This window comes from Delphinus delphis, chromosome 7, assembly GCF_949987515.2.
Source record: "Delphinus delphis chromosome 7, mDelDel1.2, whole genome shotgun sequence".
In the NCBI taxonomy this organism is placed as follows: domain Eukaryota; kingdom Metazoa; phylum Chordata; class Mammalia; order Artiodactyla; family Delphinidae; genus Delphinus; species Delphinus delphis.
In genome coordinates this window covers 62,153,726-62,170,775 of record NC_082689.1, presented here as the reverse complement: position 1 = coordinate 62,170,775, position 17,050 = coordinate 62,153,726, and the positions used below count along the sequence as shown (strand labels likewise).

The window sequence follows — 17,050 nt, the reverse complement described above, 5'->3', positions numbered from 1 at the left end:
AATTCATTTTTTCTTCTTTGTATCCTTTTTTCTCATTATTTTTGTCTTATTAGTAATAATGGTCATATTGTAGCATTCATACATATATTATTACATTAAAAACATATTTTGAGATAAAGCATTAGGATAGTGGCAGAATAAGAGAGACTGCTGGAAAAAAGAGTAAGATACTGGTTAGGACTACACAATAGCAGTAGCCTGAAAGAGCAAAATAGATGTGGGTGGTGTCAGACAAAAGAAAGGAACAAATATAGCAGCCTGAATTCCTGCCTTAAATCCTGGTTAGTTAGCATGAATTGCAATCTCTCATGAGGAAGAGTTTCCTCCTAGGCATATGTGCCTTATGTGTCTCTGTTTCAAAAATTCTCATATTTCTTCCTTCTCCTATCAGGAACATCTGAAGGAGAGGATGTTAAATTAATTCCCCTCCTTATCACCCTTATGTTCTGAGTATTCTAACTAAATCTTGCCCCTATCCGTTAAACCTAAACAAACCCACTGCATCAAGTCCAATCAGTTGTGTTTGGCCATTAGACACCTTGGAAGACACATTACATTTTTTTAGGCTTAAATACTCTCAAAAGCTGTCTATCCTACATCAAATAACATGAGCACTGGGAGAATCTTTCCAGAGTCACTTACAGGTGAAGAAAACAGGGGCATGGGGAAGGTGATTCACTTTAATGTGGCCTGCTTTTTGAGTTATTCTGTATCTTAAATCCACATTTCAGATTGAGTGCATCATGATTTGAATGTTTCATACTGAGAGAAGAGTAGGATACTTAAGCAGTTCATTGGTGATGGCAAGTGTTACATGATTGCCATGATGTAAGAAGTGATTTGATAATCTTCAACAGTTAAATGATTTTATGCTTTTATGACATGTATTAGAGGTCCTTTTTTGTACGGTTCATTTATTTACTATAAAATGTAGTGGTGTTAATCTTGTTTTCTGTAAACATGTGCATCATATAACTGTATGTTCGTTTCATCTTTTAGAATGACCAGGTTCTTCAGGGCTTCTCAGTGGACAAAGGAGAATTCACATGTCCTCTCTGCAGGCAGTTTGCTAACAGTGTTCTTCCTTGTTATCCTGGAAGCAATGTCGAAAACAACCTTTGGCAACGTCCTAGTAACAAAAGCATACAAGATCTCATAAAGGAAGTGGAGGAGCTGCAGGGACGTCCGGGAGCTTTCCCAGTAAGCATCAGTGTAAGGCAGAAATATCCTGGTTAACTCAGCTCTGCTTTTCAGCTTTAATTTTTGTTCTACTTCTAAATTACTCTGGACCTTATATATTTAGTAGAAATTGCTTTTAGAGGTTTTACTCTTCTGTTGGTGGTTATTAAAAACAAAAATGAGAGTAACAGAACAAATTATTACTAAAGGCTATGCTTTTCCTTAGTCTAAATTGTTATAGTTTTAATATACATCTTCCAGATCATGAAATATCCTATAAGCTTAGATATGGTTATGTTGAAGTATTTAAAAACAAAGTCCAGCATTATATAGATGTATCTTGCAATGTAAAGCACAATCTAATCATTTAAAAATATGCCATTAGGTATATTAAAATTAAGATGATGTATTTACACACACACATGCAAACTTTCTGTGTGTGTAATTATAGACTTACACATACATTTGTGTGTATGTGTGTGTGTATTAGATAAAATATTGTATATATGATCGAACCATAAGTCAGTCTATTTTACTGTGAGATTTGGTCTAAGTGAACCCATCTTTTATCCCATCCAGTAGGATTTATTTGATTTAAATTCTTAAATGTTTCACCTTCATTATAGATTCATGTTATGGTCCCTGAGAGGAGTGACAGCAATGCCCAGTATATGCAGTAAATTTATGAAAACTATGAATATCTGACTTTTTCAACAGAAATTCATAGTTTAAAGCTAATCAGAAAGATTTATCTCCTTTTCTGAATTGAAGACCAATTTTTGAGTCTATGTGTTATTTTTTTTCTTTTCGAAATCCAGATTTTTATGTGATTAAAATAGGCTTAAAGTAAGGGACATCAATATTAATCTTGAAAAAATGAGCTTAAATGAAAGATTTTTTATAAGCATGGAAACTGTTCTAAGATATTTTAATGACATATACTCATTTGTTTAGAATATAGTTTGTGTGGTTAATTCATTGTTGGATCACAATATAAAATTAGAATAAAAGGTCCCTAAAATAAGAGAAAATACCTCTTGATCTGTTTTATCTTTGTGCGCTCAATATATTTATAGTGCGTAGCTAATGTACATCTGTTTTGACTTTTAAACCTTAACTTCCTAGTGTGCTCATATGATAAACAATGTAGTGTTAGACTGTTATTAGAGAAAATGAATATACATAAACTTTATATGTATGTTTGTGTTTTTTACAGTCAGAAACCAACTTAAGTAAAGAAATGGAATCTGTAATGAAAGATATCAAAAATACCACTCAGAAGAAATATAGAGACTATAGCAAGACTCCAGGCTCACCAGATAATGATTTTCTCTTTATGTATTCTGTTGCTAGGTAGGTATACATAGTATATACTTTTATATTTACTTAATGTTAATAGTTTATTTTATTTCTCATTCATATTTATTTGAAAAAAGGTTGCATATTTTTAATGTTGGTTGAAATTATGGCTAGTTTTAGAACCTCCTAAAAGGTCTATAAAAGTAGAATTTTCCTTCATTTTTCTGAGGAGTTTTTATTTTAATGGAATATTGGTTTAGGTATTATTAAGCATTATAGGATATATGAGGAAAAGTATATTATTAACATTTGGGACAGATGTCTACCTCAAAGCATGTGAGTATTATATATGAAGGGTGTTGTTAAGAAATCACTGTTTAAGCCCTGTCAAAAAAGTGATAATACTAAGAATTAAAACATTGTAATATGTTAAATACTTCTAATTTATAAAAAAAATAAGAACAGTAAGAAGAACTTACTTTGTTTTAAGCTCATGCAAGATCTAGTAATGTCCTAGAAGACTATAGGTGGTTTAGAAAATCAGATAAAGGAGAGGAAACGAGATCAGGCATGTTCTAAACTTCTGTGAGTAGCTACCGGTCTCAAGAAAACAGAGGTAAATGCTTCTCATCTTTCAGATTAGGTAGGAATAGTCTAATCTACTGAGTAGGTGTTCAATACCTAAGAAATAATTCCAAATAGGAATTTTAGAAAACTTAATTGAAGGAAAATGGAGAACTGTAAGAAAAAAAAAATAGGAGAGAAGCAGGCACAATTGTAAACACATTCTGCCAGATCTGATATTGTAGACCCCTGGATATCTCTAGAAGCATACTTCATATTTTGTTCAAGTAGTATTGTAATAGGTAAGATTTAGAGAAATAACGTGACTTGAAGTCATGCAACAAATTAGTGGTAGAGTAGGACTAGAACTCAGATTTCTTGAGCTGAGGTATAGTGTTCTTTCAATTACTGTTCTCCTTTTTCCTCTCCTTAGTTCAGCTTTTATAAGTCATATATACATGAAGTTCATCATGACCATTCTCTCTGCCCCATTCCTGGAACAGAGGGTAACAAAAGAGTGAATGAACTATGTACTCTTTTGAACCCAGGAAAAATGGAACCAGACTTAAGAAAATTGCAGCAAGCAAGTTAGACCTCAGGATAAGGAAACATTAGTTTTTGGTCTAAGAATGCAAGTGCTGGATGTGGATTGATGTAAAAGGATCTAATGGGTTGGGAAGTAACTATCTAGTTTGTGTATTCCTAGGCTATTGTTATTTATCTAGAATGCTTTGGGGGAAGATATAACAGTTAATTTAACATTTTGTCTCTGAAGAGTTACCAATTACATACTTGCAATAAAATATACTTTATGTGAAAACTAAATTGAATATAATTTAATTTTGCCAGGTTTCAAGGTTTCATAAAGTTCTGTACAATATTATGGTAATAATGTAGAAAAGTGACATGGATGTAGACCAACTCAATGCATGTATATACACACTCATATTTATGTCACTTGTGCATTTATGCCTTTGATTTTATTAGGATTGACCTTATAAGAAAATCCTGGTTGAATGGGAATGATCTGTACATGGAATTTTGCTGTAGTATGATAAATCAAATAATTTGATTTAAATTTAGTTTGGTAGAAGTTTTGGATTCCTATTTCTTTGTTTAAATATATAAATAATTTATAGAATATATATATAATTTTTAATAGAAATATTTATAGAAAGCTTGCTGTGATAATGGGAGACTTTTTGAATCAACATATTTTTGTTTTTCTCTTTTATATAGAAGCAGGGACAGATGTCAAATGTTATTTACTAAGGGTGTATATAGAGAAGTGGAGAAAATATGCTCTCCCATCCTCCCATCCTTCTCTGATCCTTAGTGGTAAACTCTAAAGCAACAATATAATGATTCCAGAAGTGAAAGTATATAACCTTTAAAAACCTTGTCCTTGGTTAAAATTACCCAGGCCATTGCAATGTTCTCACAGTGAGATTGCATGCCTTCTCTAAGTTTTACTTAATCATTAAAAAGAAACACAAAAAACAAATTGACTCAAGAATTAACAAAAACGTGAGTTAAAGGAAAAAAGCATGTGTATTCTATTTGAATAAGATGTAACTTTTTCAAGGTAGGAAACCAGGTCTTTACAGTTATCTTCTGCCTGGCATATAACCTTGTTTCATTAAATACTTATGATTACAGATTATGATCATTTTTATGCCTAAAAGGTAGTCATTGAAGTATTTAGCAGTATTTAAAATGGTTAAGTAAGTAAAATATTTAGAAATAAAATTAATTTCAGTTATTTAACTTTTGAATTAAATGCTGTGATTCTTAAATGTATAATCCCTTAGAACATGCAAATGTATTTGTATTTGACATTAGTAATTTGAATGGGCTACAACCCTAGTTTCCCAGGACTGAATTTCTCCCAGCTGAATAAGTAATTTTTTTTGCTCTTTGGGGAGCTTAAATTTTTTGATGTTTAGAAACAAAATATTTCTAGTGGGTAACTAGCTGTGTCCTTTAATAATTGTTTTTGAGCTAGTTTTTAGTTTTTGGTAGGACAATATGTATCTCTTTGATTTTAATTTTATTTGCAAGGTGAAGCCTTGGAGGATTTTCTGAGGGCAGCAAAGAAGAAATTGTTGGAATGATCTTTTTGTCGCATTAAAATTAATCAAAATTACTATATTCAAGTTTTAATGTATTTCCAAAAAACATTCTATTGTAAATATCAGTCATTCAAATGGATTATGGAAAATTAATTTTGGAGAAGAAAGCTTTTTTCACTTCAATGCCAATTCATTATTTCATTATTGAAACAATGAATCACACTAATTTGAGTAATTGATTTCTCCAAAGATTTTGGACCCAAGTTATATATAGCCTAGAGTTATTAGTAAGTAGCACTTAGCCTGTATATGTGAGAAACATGGAAATGGAAAGAAGTTGAAATGTGAGTAACTGAGATGTAGATGAAGAGACATCTTTAAGTCATAAGTGGGTAAATTGTTCAGTAGAGTGAATGCAGCTTGCTTTATACATTAGTTGCATTATAAGTTTAAACTTTATTAACTAATTATATTTGAAATAAGAAGAATGCTTGCTAAAACACCAAATAATGAATCCTTTTTAAAACTAAAGGAAAGGTCAACAAGATAATGATAATAAACTGCAGGGATTAGAGAATCTTATCACTGGCTACATATAAAAACAAAGAGGTGTTCAGGTCCTGGGAATTGTTGGAACACTTTCCTAGGTACCATCAGGGATATAGAAGCTGCATCTGAAATGGTCCCTGGTCTTCAGGAATTTACAGTTTAGTTGGAGAGACAAAACTAATATACATCAATCTGTATAAAACAATATAATTTTTTAAAATATATAAAATATTTAAAAATATAAATATTTTAAAAATACATATATTTAAAATAAATATATCATATTGAGAAAGTGCTATAGAACTTCAAAAGGGAAGATGAGCAAATTGAAATATAAAGTGTATAGAAGCACTCCTTTCCTTTTCCAAGAAAAGGGAGTTAGTTCTCCCTAACTCTTGGAGGAGTTAGAGCTTGAGTTGAGTATTTGATAATATAGCCCAGGCCATGGTATGGATGAAGATCTTTTCTTCTCTGAGAAATTGAATTAATTGGTCATCTAGTAGGGGTAGGCTCAGGCCTTGAACCCACACTATACGAGTATGTGTTTGAGTCTCTGTGTGTGTGTGTGTTTATACACGTTTGTTTTTCAAATTATAGCTCTAAAAATATAAGTTAGTGCCAAATGAGGGGTAGAAGGCATACTTGGTCAAGCAAAAAGAAGCTGGAGCATAGTTGGAGGAGTTTTTATTTGGGTATATCTAAGTGGCCACCATGATAGGCTTTAAGCAATCTTTCTTTCAAATGCAGAGATTTTCTTTTCTTCTTTATTCCCCGTCCAAACTAATTTGAATGTGTTTGTGTTAGAAAATATAGAAAGTTGAGTCTACTTTTCTCCAAGAACAAAAAGGCTTGGAAAACTTCTGCTCCCAGTACATCTTAATTTTTATATCATCCATTCAGGAGGGCAGAAACAGAATATTGCGTTACGATTTCAACAGTGAGGGAAAAGCAGACATGGGGCATGTGACACATTTGTGTGTTCATTTCTCTAGCAAGACTTAAAGGGCCAATTTTGTTATAAATTAAATAAGGAGAAGCTGATGGCTAGGGCTTCTGACATATTGATTTTTTAAATCCTAGATATTATACAAACCCTTTGGATAGGTAGTTTTGTTTTTTTAGCTCAGAAGGAATGTTGTACAGGAGATCTTCCAACCATAATCTGAAGTAATTAATTACATTTGGTAGTTTTCTTTCAAGTATTTTTTAAAATCAAATTTCTGGTAACATGTTTATCATCCTTTAAAGTATCTTATTTGATGATTAAATAAATAGACTTGTTATTGTATTTATATTTCAATGAATATTTTTGCAAATTATGCTGAAATAAAAGTTGACATTCTGGTTCTGACGTTCATTTGTAAGAATTAATCGCGTTTCTGGTTAGCTCTTTTAAAAGTACTATCTAGGAAATCTTAGTTTTTATAAGAGAATATAGCCATTAATTTTTTTCTACAGATTAGGCAACAGAAGATTTGTGAAAACAAAATGTATTGATCTCATTTATATTCCCTTGATGAAGGAACACATGCTGGTCTCCGCTCGCTTTCTGTCCACTAATATGAAATCCTTGTCCCTGCTTCCTTGCTGGTAGGTTTTTAGAAGTTCAGTGAGCAATGCAAATCACCTGAAGGGTGGAAAATTCCCTTGTCACACAGATGCCCTTATCAGCAGCAACCAGATGGAGCTCTGAGCAGGAACATTATCAATGTTAAATTGCTTTTTCTCCCTCCTGAGTAGAGAGGATTAAAGCATTCCTTTAGAAATGGGTGGCAAATATACAGATTTAGAAATATTAATATTTTTAACAGTTTGCATTTATAAGTAAATATATGAAAATAACATTTCAAAACATTCTGTGTTCAAAATACAAGCAAAACCAGCTCAAAATGTTTTGTTTTAAATAAAATAGGGTTCTATTCTTTCCTGAATTCACTTTTAAAGAGTAAGCTTGAAATGTTGCCTTTTATTTATTTATTTTTAAGATGGGGGATATCTCACTATTCGTGTCATATATACATATCTTGGGTATAAACTAGTTTATTCAGTTTTAGTTGTGGCAAATAAAGGTGTGTTTAAGTTTATTAATACTGTTGAAATAAAAATACACACAGTCACTCAGAATTTTCATTTATTATTTTGTCAAAATTGATTGGCTATTTTACTGTTACTGCTTTTGAGTAAATCTTTAGATTCTGCATCAGTTTGATTTTTGAAATGTCAATTTACTAATTGCTATTCTGTAAACTGATAATCGCTAAATATAATTTCAAATCTATTTGAACAATATTGTTGTTTAGCAGTGTTAATAGTTATACAATGTATTTTAATAAAACTGTAATTCTAGAAGTCTATAAAGGAGACTGCTGTTTAATTATATGTGTTGTTTATAGCCACTTTGATGTTAGTGATTTTGTTTCTTAATATTGGTTTCTAGATGCCATCTAAGCTCCAGTGAGTGATAACCATTTCTCTGATAGAAAAATTGGTATGCCCTTGTGTGTTATATGCCAGTAACCACCTAATCAGTGGCTGCCAGAGTACAGATTCTTTCATCAGATTCATATGTGGGTTTTTGAAATGTGTTGCAGTTTTTTTCCTTAAGGCCTAGTTTTTAGTATTTGCCAACATCTAGGATTTTGCAACAATTACACTGTGACGTGTGCAGTTTTGCAGGTATAAATATGAACATATAAGTAAGGGTAGATAAACTGTTCCCCTTTTAACTTTCTAAGTATCAGATAAAATATGATTATTACTGATATTGCATAAACTATAATTTTTCAAATAATAAAGTTGAAGAACTTTAGGTTTATTCAGACATATCAATAAAACAAAAAGTATTACTTCAATCTAATGACTGAGATATTTTTTAATGTTTTGCTTACAGAACCAATTTGGAACTTGAATTAATCCATCGAGGAGGGAATTTATGTTCAGGTGGTGCAAGCACAGCTGGTAAAAGGTCTTGTTTAAGTAAGTCTTAAGCAGTGCTAAATTTTAAAAAATTTCTGATTATTTCATTTTGAAAGCATATATAGGCAAAGTGGTCTTTTGTTGTATTTTCAAATTCTTTTTATGTTTTGTATAATCAATTTTAATAGTGATTATATGCTTTAAATGGTTAATCTTAGAAGAATCATGAACATTTAGCTCTCTCTATACTATGATTTGTCAGTAAATAAATGTCATAGTAATTAACAGAATTACGTTGGTTCAAAATCAAAACAGTATATTATTCTCAATGATAAAAAATTTTCCTCAAACTTAAATTCTTTTAAAGAATATTTATGTTGTCTGGACTTAAGAAAATTTTTATAAAGACAATTCGTGTCACCTACAGATTGCTATATAAATAGCTGCTGTTAATCAGTGAAGGCATTTGTACTGTATTTTGATGTGCACAAATGTATTAAAATTGTAGATGTTTACTTTTATTTACGAATATGCTTTATATTGTAAACTGAGCATGATTCTTCAGTACTTTTTGTAAGGGTATATTTCTGAGAAGTATCATTTGGAACTTAAAGTAGATTTTTCATGAGCATGGTTTTGATGCTATCACTGTGTAGTCATTGTTTAGAGAATTAATGTGAATACTAGGGGTAATATTATTTAATGTCATGTACAGTTAATTATTGGTCCCAAATCAATGGAGTTAAAATATTTCCTAATGTGATTGATATGGGAAATAAAAATTGTTTAAAACATAATGTATTTTTTGAAAAATGAATATATTTTCTTAAATGCTAAAAATATTAGTAATTATTTAAAATTATCAATATATATTAGTTTTTCAAAAATATGTGTTATTTTAAGAAGATATATATATAATTTTGGAATGATTTCAGAGCAAAGGACTGATCAAAAACACCTTGAAATTTCCAACATAAAGATATGAACTTACGTGAAATTTAACCAAGTTACTTTTAAAATTCTTACTAGTTGTACTAGATTTTGATATTTTATTTTGTGTTATCACTTTGTTCTTGGAAATTTAAGGTTTTGGAATTTATTTTTTACTGAGTATTCAGTATTTACTGACCCCTTGATGTATGTACTTAAACCCTACTTGTACCCAGTGATATAGTATGTTTTATAGAAGTTGTTGATAAATAGGAGTTTTAGCTTGTAGTCTGTTTGAATTGGCAGAAACTATAATTTCACTTAGATAAATTATTCTTTCTTGTTAATTTGTTGTTTGGCATTGGCTGATAATATTCCAGAAAGTGTTATGTTAGAAAGTGTTTAGTAAAGGAATTTTAGTTTTATGCTAGAAAGCTACTTTTTCCTCCCTCTAAGGTAAATTTAAATTTATACAGAGGCTTGTAAATGATGAACTTAACCAGAATGCTAAAAATAGTAGTAAAAGTCTAGCAGCAGCCACTTCAATTATCACCCTCAATTTTAATTTAAATTATTAAATTGATAGTTACTTCCAGACTTTTGTTTCTTTTTATTTTTCCCTTTAGTGAATAAGAGATTTCAATGTGCCAGTATAGAAGAGGTTGTGATGAAGCTTATCCTAAATATAAGTTAATACTGTTTTTAGTTTTCTTTTTTCCTTATCAGTTATGTTAGTTCTTTTTTCCCCCAGCTTTATTGAGGTATGATTGACAAAAAATTTTATATATTTAGGTTGTACATGATTTTTTTGATTTTAGTTTTCATATGATGTATTGTTCAGTTACTTACACATTATTTATCCTAATTATTTATAAAAGAGCTCTATAAATCAGGTATGCAGAATGTTATATATTCTATGAAATCCCACTATTTTGCAAGTGTATAAACTTAATGTATTTGCTATTTACTCAAGCCTAACTCAAACCTAATTTAAGTTTAATGCAAGAGCATATTGAAGGTGTTTCATAGGATCTTAGATCAAATATCTCATTTTTTTCATTTTCCAGTAGAACTCTAATGGTATTAGTAAACAAAAATTTCTCTTTTTCTCTAGAGCCTATTCATAAGTCAGTATTTTCCTTTTCCCATTCATTACTTTCTATGGCCTCTTAAATATATCATTTTTAAAATGTCTTTTCTCTTTTTCATAATATTTTGGTGAAAGAGAATGAGAAAATGCTCCACTAATTAAGCAAATGATAATGGAAGTTACACTTCTGGAGTAATGTTCCATCACAAATTCCTGATGAAATTGAAGTTTAGTTGAGAAAAAATTTAATAAATTTTGTCTTGAATGGCTTGCATAATGCCCGATAGATAATTATGGATGGACACACACACACACACACACACACACACACACACACACACACATACACACACACAGTGGGGGTGGGGCAGGGCACAAGATTGACCTATTTACAACAATAAAAGCAGAAAATATTACTGGCCAAATTTATACTGAGAAATCAAATTGTTGAATAATGCCATTCAGCACTTCCATATTCAAATTTTTGAAGTATTGGGATAAACCGACCAGTATCCAATCAGAGTAAAAGTTCATTCCTAAATATATGTCTGGGAAATTTTCCACAGTAAAAATGAGCAAAATTAATTCACATAGCAGCATACTATGGTATTTTAATAATACCTTACGTTTGTAGTTTTAAAGTTTATAAAGTACTTTCACGTAAATTATTTAGTCTTTAGAATGACCATGTTAAATAGGTGTTATCCCTTTTTCTTAGAAAAGGAAGCTGGAGTTCAGAGTGATTGCATTGCCAAGTCATATAGTTGGAAAATGTCAAAGCTTGCAATTGAACCCAGTTCTCTGACATTAAATTCAGTTATGTAAGACATACCTCTTGCCCTTAAGTGTCCCAAAAGATGCAGAACCTTTAAAAACTTTCACCCCTGGGCTTAGTCAAGGATATCCTACTGCACACTATTGCCTTGGAATATTTCCAGGATCTCCCATGCTTATCCTTCCTGTTATCTTGCCTATTTTCTTTTGCCAGCCTTTCACTGTGAATTCTATTTTTGTTTTGGGCCACTCCTTCAGACATTTTCTCAAGTCCTCATTCCTTCTTCCGTGGATACCAGTTGGTTCTCCTTTATTTTTCACCAGTTTGCTGGCTGGTTCCCCCTTGCCCCTGGCGTGAGCCATCTCATAAGCTTCCACATGCAGCTCTGCTCCTGATTCCTAGGTCCGAGCTGTGGACCTCCTCTTTATTCACTGGAAGATCAGGCATTAAGGACCTTGTATTCAGCAGATAAGACTGATTCTAGGTAATTTATTGTAAGATAGAAAGTGTTAAGTTCTAAAGTGGGGTATGGATAAAGTTCTAGAAAATTTGGAGGTTTGGGATCATACCTAGCTTGTAAAATCAGTGAAGCTTTTGGCGGACATGGCATTTGAACAAGGTTTTGAAAGATGAGTGAATTTGGAGTTTTTGTTACAAATTGGTATATATACTGATAAGTACCACCAACTTGGTTAGCAACAGATGTAGGACAAAGCAGATGCAAAAATTGAAGGCATAACTTTTTATTAAGAATGTTTTATTAAAGTTACTCAGTTTCTTCATTAAAGTGATTTGAAAATAGACATGGAATGCCATAGATTCCAGTGAAGTTCACAGGCTTTCAGCACTTTTTGCCATGATATTCTTAGTGTATTTCTCAAGCAGAAATTGTTGAAACCAGTGGCTGGGGTGGGGGTGGGAGGAAGAGATGTCATTGATAAATTATTAATATTGGAGGATAATTTTTAAAAACTTATCTTTAGTTAGATCAACATCTTTCTATATCTTTGAGTCTGAGCTTTCTGCTTATTACTGTAGTTTAACTAAGGAGCCAAAGTTCATATCACAAATGGATTTCATGATTTTATAGAGATAAAAATTAAACTTTAGTCAAGAAAGGTTGAGGCAAACCCTTGCTTTGACATTTTCATTTGAGGTGCTTTAACTTAATTTTGACATAATATATGATCTTTTCAAGAAATGATGCACACAGTGGAAAACTGCCCCCTGTGTTTGTTATTCATAGAAAGCAATCCAGCTTAGATGTGTGCATGCAGCATGCAGCTCAAAGTAGTTTTAGTTGCTCAAAGAATGAATTTTTGGAGAATTCAGAGTTAGAGAAAATTATTTTGATGTTAATTTCACCCTGCAGTAAGGCTTCATAAAGATATTGTTTAATATCACAAAATTGCTATTAAGTAGTCTAATCTTATTCTTTAATAGTGGTAAAATTCTGATATCCATGGCTTGGTAAGGTCCTTTTCAGATTTAAAAAACTATGAATTCTACAAATAGGTTGGATCACAACTTTTGTTCTATTCTTTTTGTTACCCCATAACAAGAAGAAAATTTGGCCACTAATTATTATAGTGGTCAAAGTACATAAATTAATATAAAAATGTAGAAATTGCCTTCAGACTCAACTCTTCATGAGTGGGCAGATAGTTTAATGGCAAGCTTATTTAATCTCATGGATTCTGTTTTTCATAGTATCCAACCAGAGGATTGTTGTAAGAACTCAGTTTTACAATGTATGTTCAAGTCTTCATAGACTGTAAATCTCAACATTACTGTTTCTGCTACTTCGATACTACCATCATCAAATTGGGGGTGGGTGAGGAGACCAGAAGCAAGATAAAAGTTAATTTTTCAGCCTAGTCTTTTTTTTTAAAAAAGCACTTAACAAACCTTAAGTTTGACCTGTTAAAAGATGGGGTTAGAAGGACAGAATGGGATTTATTCCCAAAGACTGATATAGCTTATTTATTGGGAACAAAATACATTGTTAATTTGGGGTGGCCTGGGTTAGAGGTGTGGTTTAAGATTTTGAGCTAAGAAGAGTGGCTTCAGCTATTCTTTAAAGTTTTTCTGCAGGTCCTGTGCTTTGTGGCCCAGTTAGCTAGGCCTTCCTGTGTTAATGGTGTGGTTATTCCAGGAACTAAGTCCCACAGATAATAATTTCCACTGTCAGGGCGTAGGGGTCCTGAGATCTTGCTTGGCTTAGGGCAGGGCAGCTCCTTTTTTCAGCAGGAGCTGAAAAAAGTTTTCAGGTTCTCACTTGGGAGTTCCCTCCATCTTTCCACAGGTAATTTCTCAGGACTGTGTAGAGGAACCGGGGAAGCTGACTCTGCTGTGAGAGGTGTATATCCACACCAATTATATTCACCCTAGGATAAATGGGTCAGAACCATTTCCTTACTTTGATTATTAATAAGTTATAGAGAAATTGAAAATTTTTTTCATGGTAATTTAGAGAGTCATTGGGCTAGTTGAAATTTTTTTCATTGACAAGTATTTAATCAGTGATAACTGCACTGATAGAACTAAAATTTTGAATGATCTGGAAATGCAGACCCAGTTAAGTTTACCTTAGGTAAATTTTAACAGTGGTACAATTTTAGACAGAACCAGTTTATAAAAGTCTTTAGGATAAGTCTTTCCTTTAATATGTATTTCTGTCTTAATAACCAGTATGAGTGTTATACTAAGAAATAATCTGCCTGTTTAGAACTCTTACATGTTTAGAAATGACTGACAGAGACGCAGAATTTCCAACCTGGTACTGAGCTCAGTAAACATCTGTTTCAAAAGCATTTTTGAAAAATATGTTATGAAAAACATATATAACAAAAACATATGTAACAACTTTGTGTTCAGTTTCCTTAAGTGGATACTCCCCAAGTCATAAAAATTGGCATAACAGTGTTTCGTGTGTGTGTATGGTATTCATAGCCATACGTGTAAAACTCTTAATTTTACAATGAAGTTGGAGTTATGTTTTTACTTTATAGATTTTTTTGGTATGATAGTCTTACTTTAATATTGATACAGATAGAAGAGATTGCTAAATCTTACCTTTTTGTTCCAGCTGAGAGTTCTTATATTTAAATCTTTGGTTTTTTTCAACGACAAATCAGTCTTTCAATGGTGTTTTCTGTTTTAGTAATGATATGTTTCTCTTGTGATTAAGTACATTATAATACCTTAGACTTGTCCCAGCTGTAAAGAATTTGATTAGGTATTGCAGAAAATAGAGTTCATTGTCCCAGATGAGTTGTCACGGCAACCAACATGGGGAAGAAGATAGTGGGAGCAAGTAAGTCAAGCACTACTTTAGTAGTTAGAGTTGAGAGGTCACTGTCTTTGGGGCAGTGAAATTAGGGCTAGTTAATTGGCCTCTTTCTTGGTTACTAAGCCAATATGTCATTACAGCAGAAAAGGAAGAGTATAAATCCATCATGAATTTTAGGCTTATATTATATGATTTAAAAAACTAGGATTGTTGACATATTCATACAGTATTAAGCATGCTTAAAAAAAATCCTGTTAAATGTCAAGCACTGTGCTAGCCTGGGAATTACAAAGAGGAAAAGAAACAGTTGTCTTTTTCAGAGAGATTTCACCGTCTCATAGGAGAGGAAAAGTGAAAAATAATTACAGGGCTGTATTAGAAGTGCTAAAATAAAGGTAACTCAAGTGTAGAGAATGCGTAAAGCAAGGGATGATCACATCTGTCTCAGGTGCAGTATTAGAGAAAAATTTACAGAGGAGCACTTGAACTGGCTCTTGAAAGATGAATCAGGTTTGCCTGGAGAACAACAAGATGCTATTCTAGGCTGAGAGAACATCTTGCAAAGGCAGAGTGAGACAATATGACACATTAGTGAATAGTTGCTAAATAAAGTAAAGGGAGGAAAGAAGGTTAAGTAATAAACCAGAAAAAGAAGATAGGGGTTATCTCATGAAGCACTTTCTATGCCTGTCCTTTCAGTGGTTCACCAACCATTTATGAGATAATATGAATAGATTTATTGTTTACAGGAGTTGGAAGGGGGTGAAACAAAAGACATAAAACTGAATGAGGACATTGTTGAGTAATCTAATTGAGAAATGATGTAGGGGTGGAGTAGAGTAGAAGAGGGGTCATAGGAGGCAGAACCAATAGGATTGGTAATCAACTGGCTATGGAGGGCAAGAATGTGGGAGATGACTCCCAAGTTTTTCCTTGGATGTTTGCATGGGCAGTGATGTCATTCACTCAGATGGAATTATAAGAGGAAATGAATATTGGAGCTAGGCTGGGCTATATAATCAATTTAGTTTTGGATATATTGATCTTTGTGGTGCCTGTCAAACATCTGAAGTGCTAGAAAAATTTGTGAATTGTAAACTTACAGGTAGAAGTGGAAGTTGAGCTTATGTGAAGTGGCATGTGCAGAATGAGAGGGAAGGAGGGCTCAGAGGGATCCCTTTTCCTTTCTTATGGAGAATGCCACCTTTTAGAGTTCAGGAGAGGAAGAAGAACACTTACAAGTAATTGAGAAGAATCTGGGGGAGAACCAAGGAAGAGTGGTACCAAAAGTTCAGGGGAGGAGAGAGAAGAGGTTAAAAATATATGTTAATATTTTGTATAGAGTGGTAGTTTTATGTGGAGACCTAATGTGTCTAATGTAGTCATAATCTCTAATTTAGCTGTATTATCTCATTTATAATATTAAATTTATTATTTGGAATTTATCCTTAGAAACCATATATGTATGTACATGTGTATAAACACACTGTCTACGTACTACAGATGTATGCTATTACCATAACTACTATCACTTAAAACAGCCCAGATAAAACAACAACAACAACAAAAAAACCAGCCCAGAAAGTTGGTATTATCCCCGTTTTGCAGATAATAAAACTAAGGTAATTTGCCCAAGGACCCATGGCTAGTACAGAGCTTGGATTCAAATCCAGGACTTCCTGGGTCCTACTAGGCAGTGGTGCCTGTTTATTGAAATCACAGCACACCTATAAGTTAATGATGTTTCTCATTTCTAAACCCTTTTATAAACGTAGGTCTAAACTTTAGAACTTTAAAATGTGTCATTTAAAAAAAAGTTATCTATTCCTTTTGCTGTTATTATTCAAAAGTTTAATAATATGCTTTCTTGGTATAATTGCTTTTCAACTTTTAAAATGTCATGAACATAGTTGGTGTTTAATACATTTTTCTATTATTTTTTAGTCTTTAACTTTTTGATATGATCAAAGGTTCTCTTCATCCTATATCTGCTACTGTCAGTATGTGTTTAGTATACAAGATTTTTTTAAAGCCCTGATTCCTTTATTAGAGAATGGTATTTATTTTATTATTATCATTTTTTATTTTTTTGGCCATCCCACGCATCATGCAGGATCTTGGTTCCCCAACCAGGGATCAAACCCGGGCCCTTGGCAATGAGAGCGCAGTGTCCTAACTACTGGACCGCCAGGGAATTCCCTCAAAGATATTTTTGTTGCTAAATAAATATTAGAGTCCATTCTTACTGATAGGTCTCAGACTAAATTTTAAAAACACAGTGAATTATATAAACATAGTGAAAAGTATTGATTGTTATTTGGCCTATTCTTTTTCCTGTTGAAGTTATCTGCAGTTTCCAGCATTGTTTTTGAAAGGTAGATGTA

The 17,050-nt window shown here is 32.3% G+C and overlaps 1 protein-coding gene across 1 annotated transcript in view; it reads left to right on the top strand.

Moving 5' to 3' along the window:
* Positions 1–17,050, top strand: part of UBR3 (ubiquitin protein ligase E3 component n-recognin 3) — a 225,667-nt gene that overhangs the window by 155,465 nt on the left and 53,152 nt on the right. Inside the window, exons 28-30 of the mRNA XM_060016607.1 lie at positions 1,000–1,200; positions 2,396–2,532; positions 8,554–8,639. Of these exons, the coding sequence (XP_059872590.1) occupies positions 1,000–1,200; positions 2,396–2,532; positions 8,554–8,639 (424 nt within the window). The remainder of the gene's footprint in view (positions 1–999; positions 1,201–2,395; positions 2,533–8,553; positions 8,640–17,050) is intronic.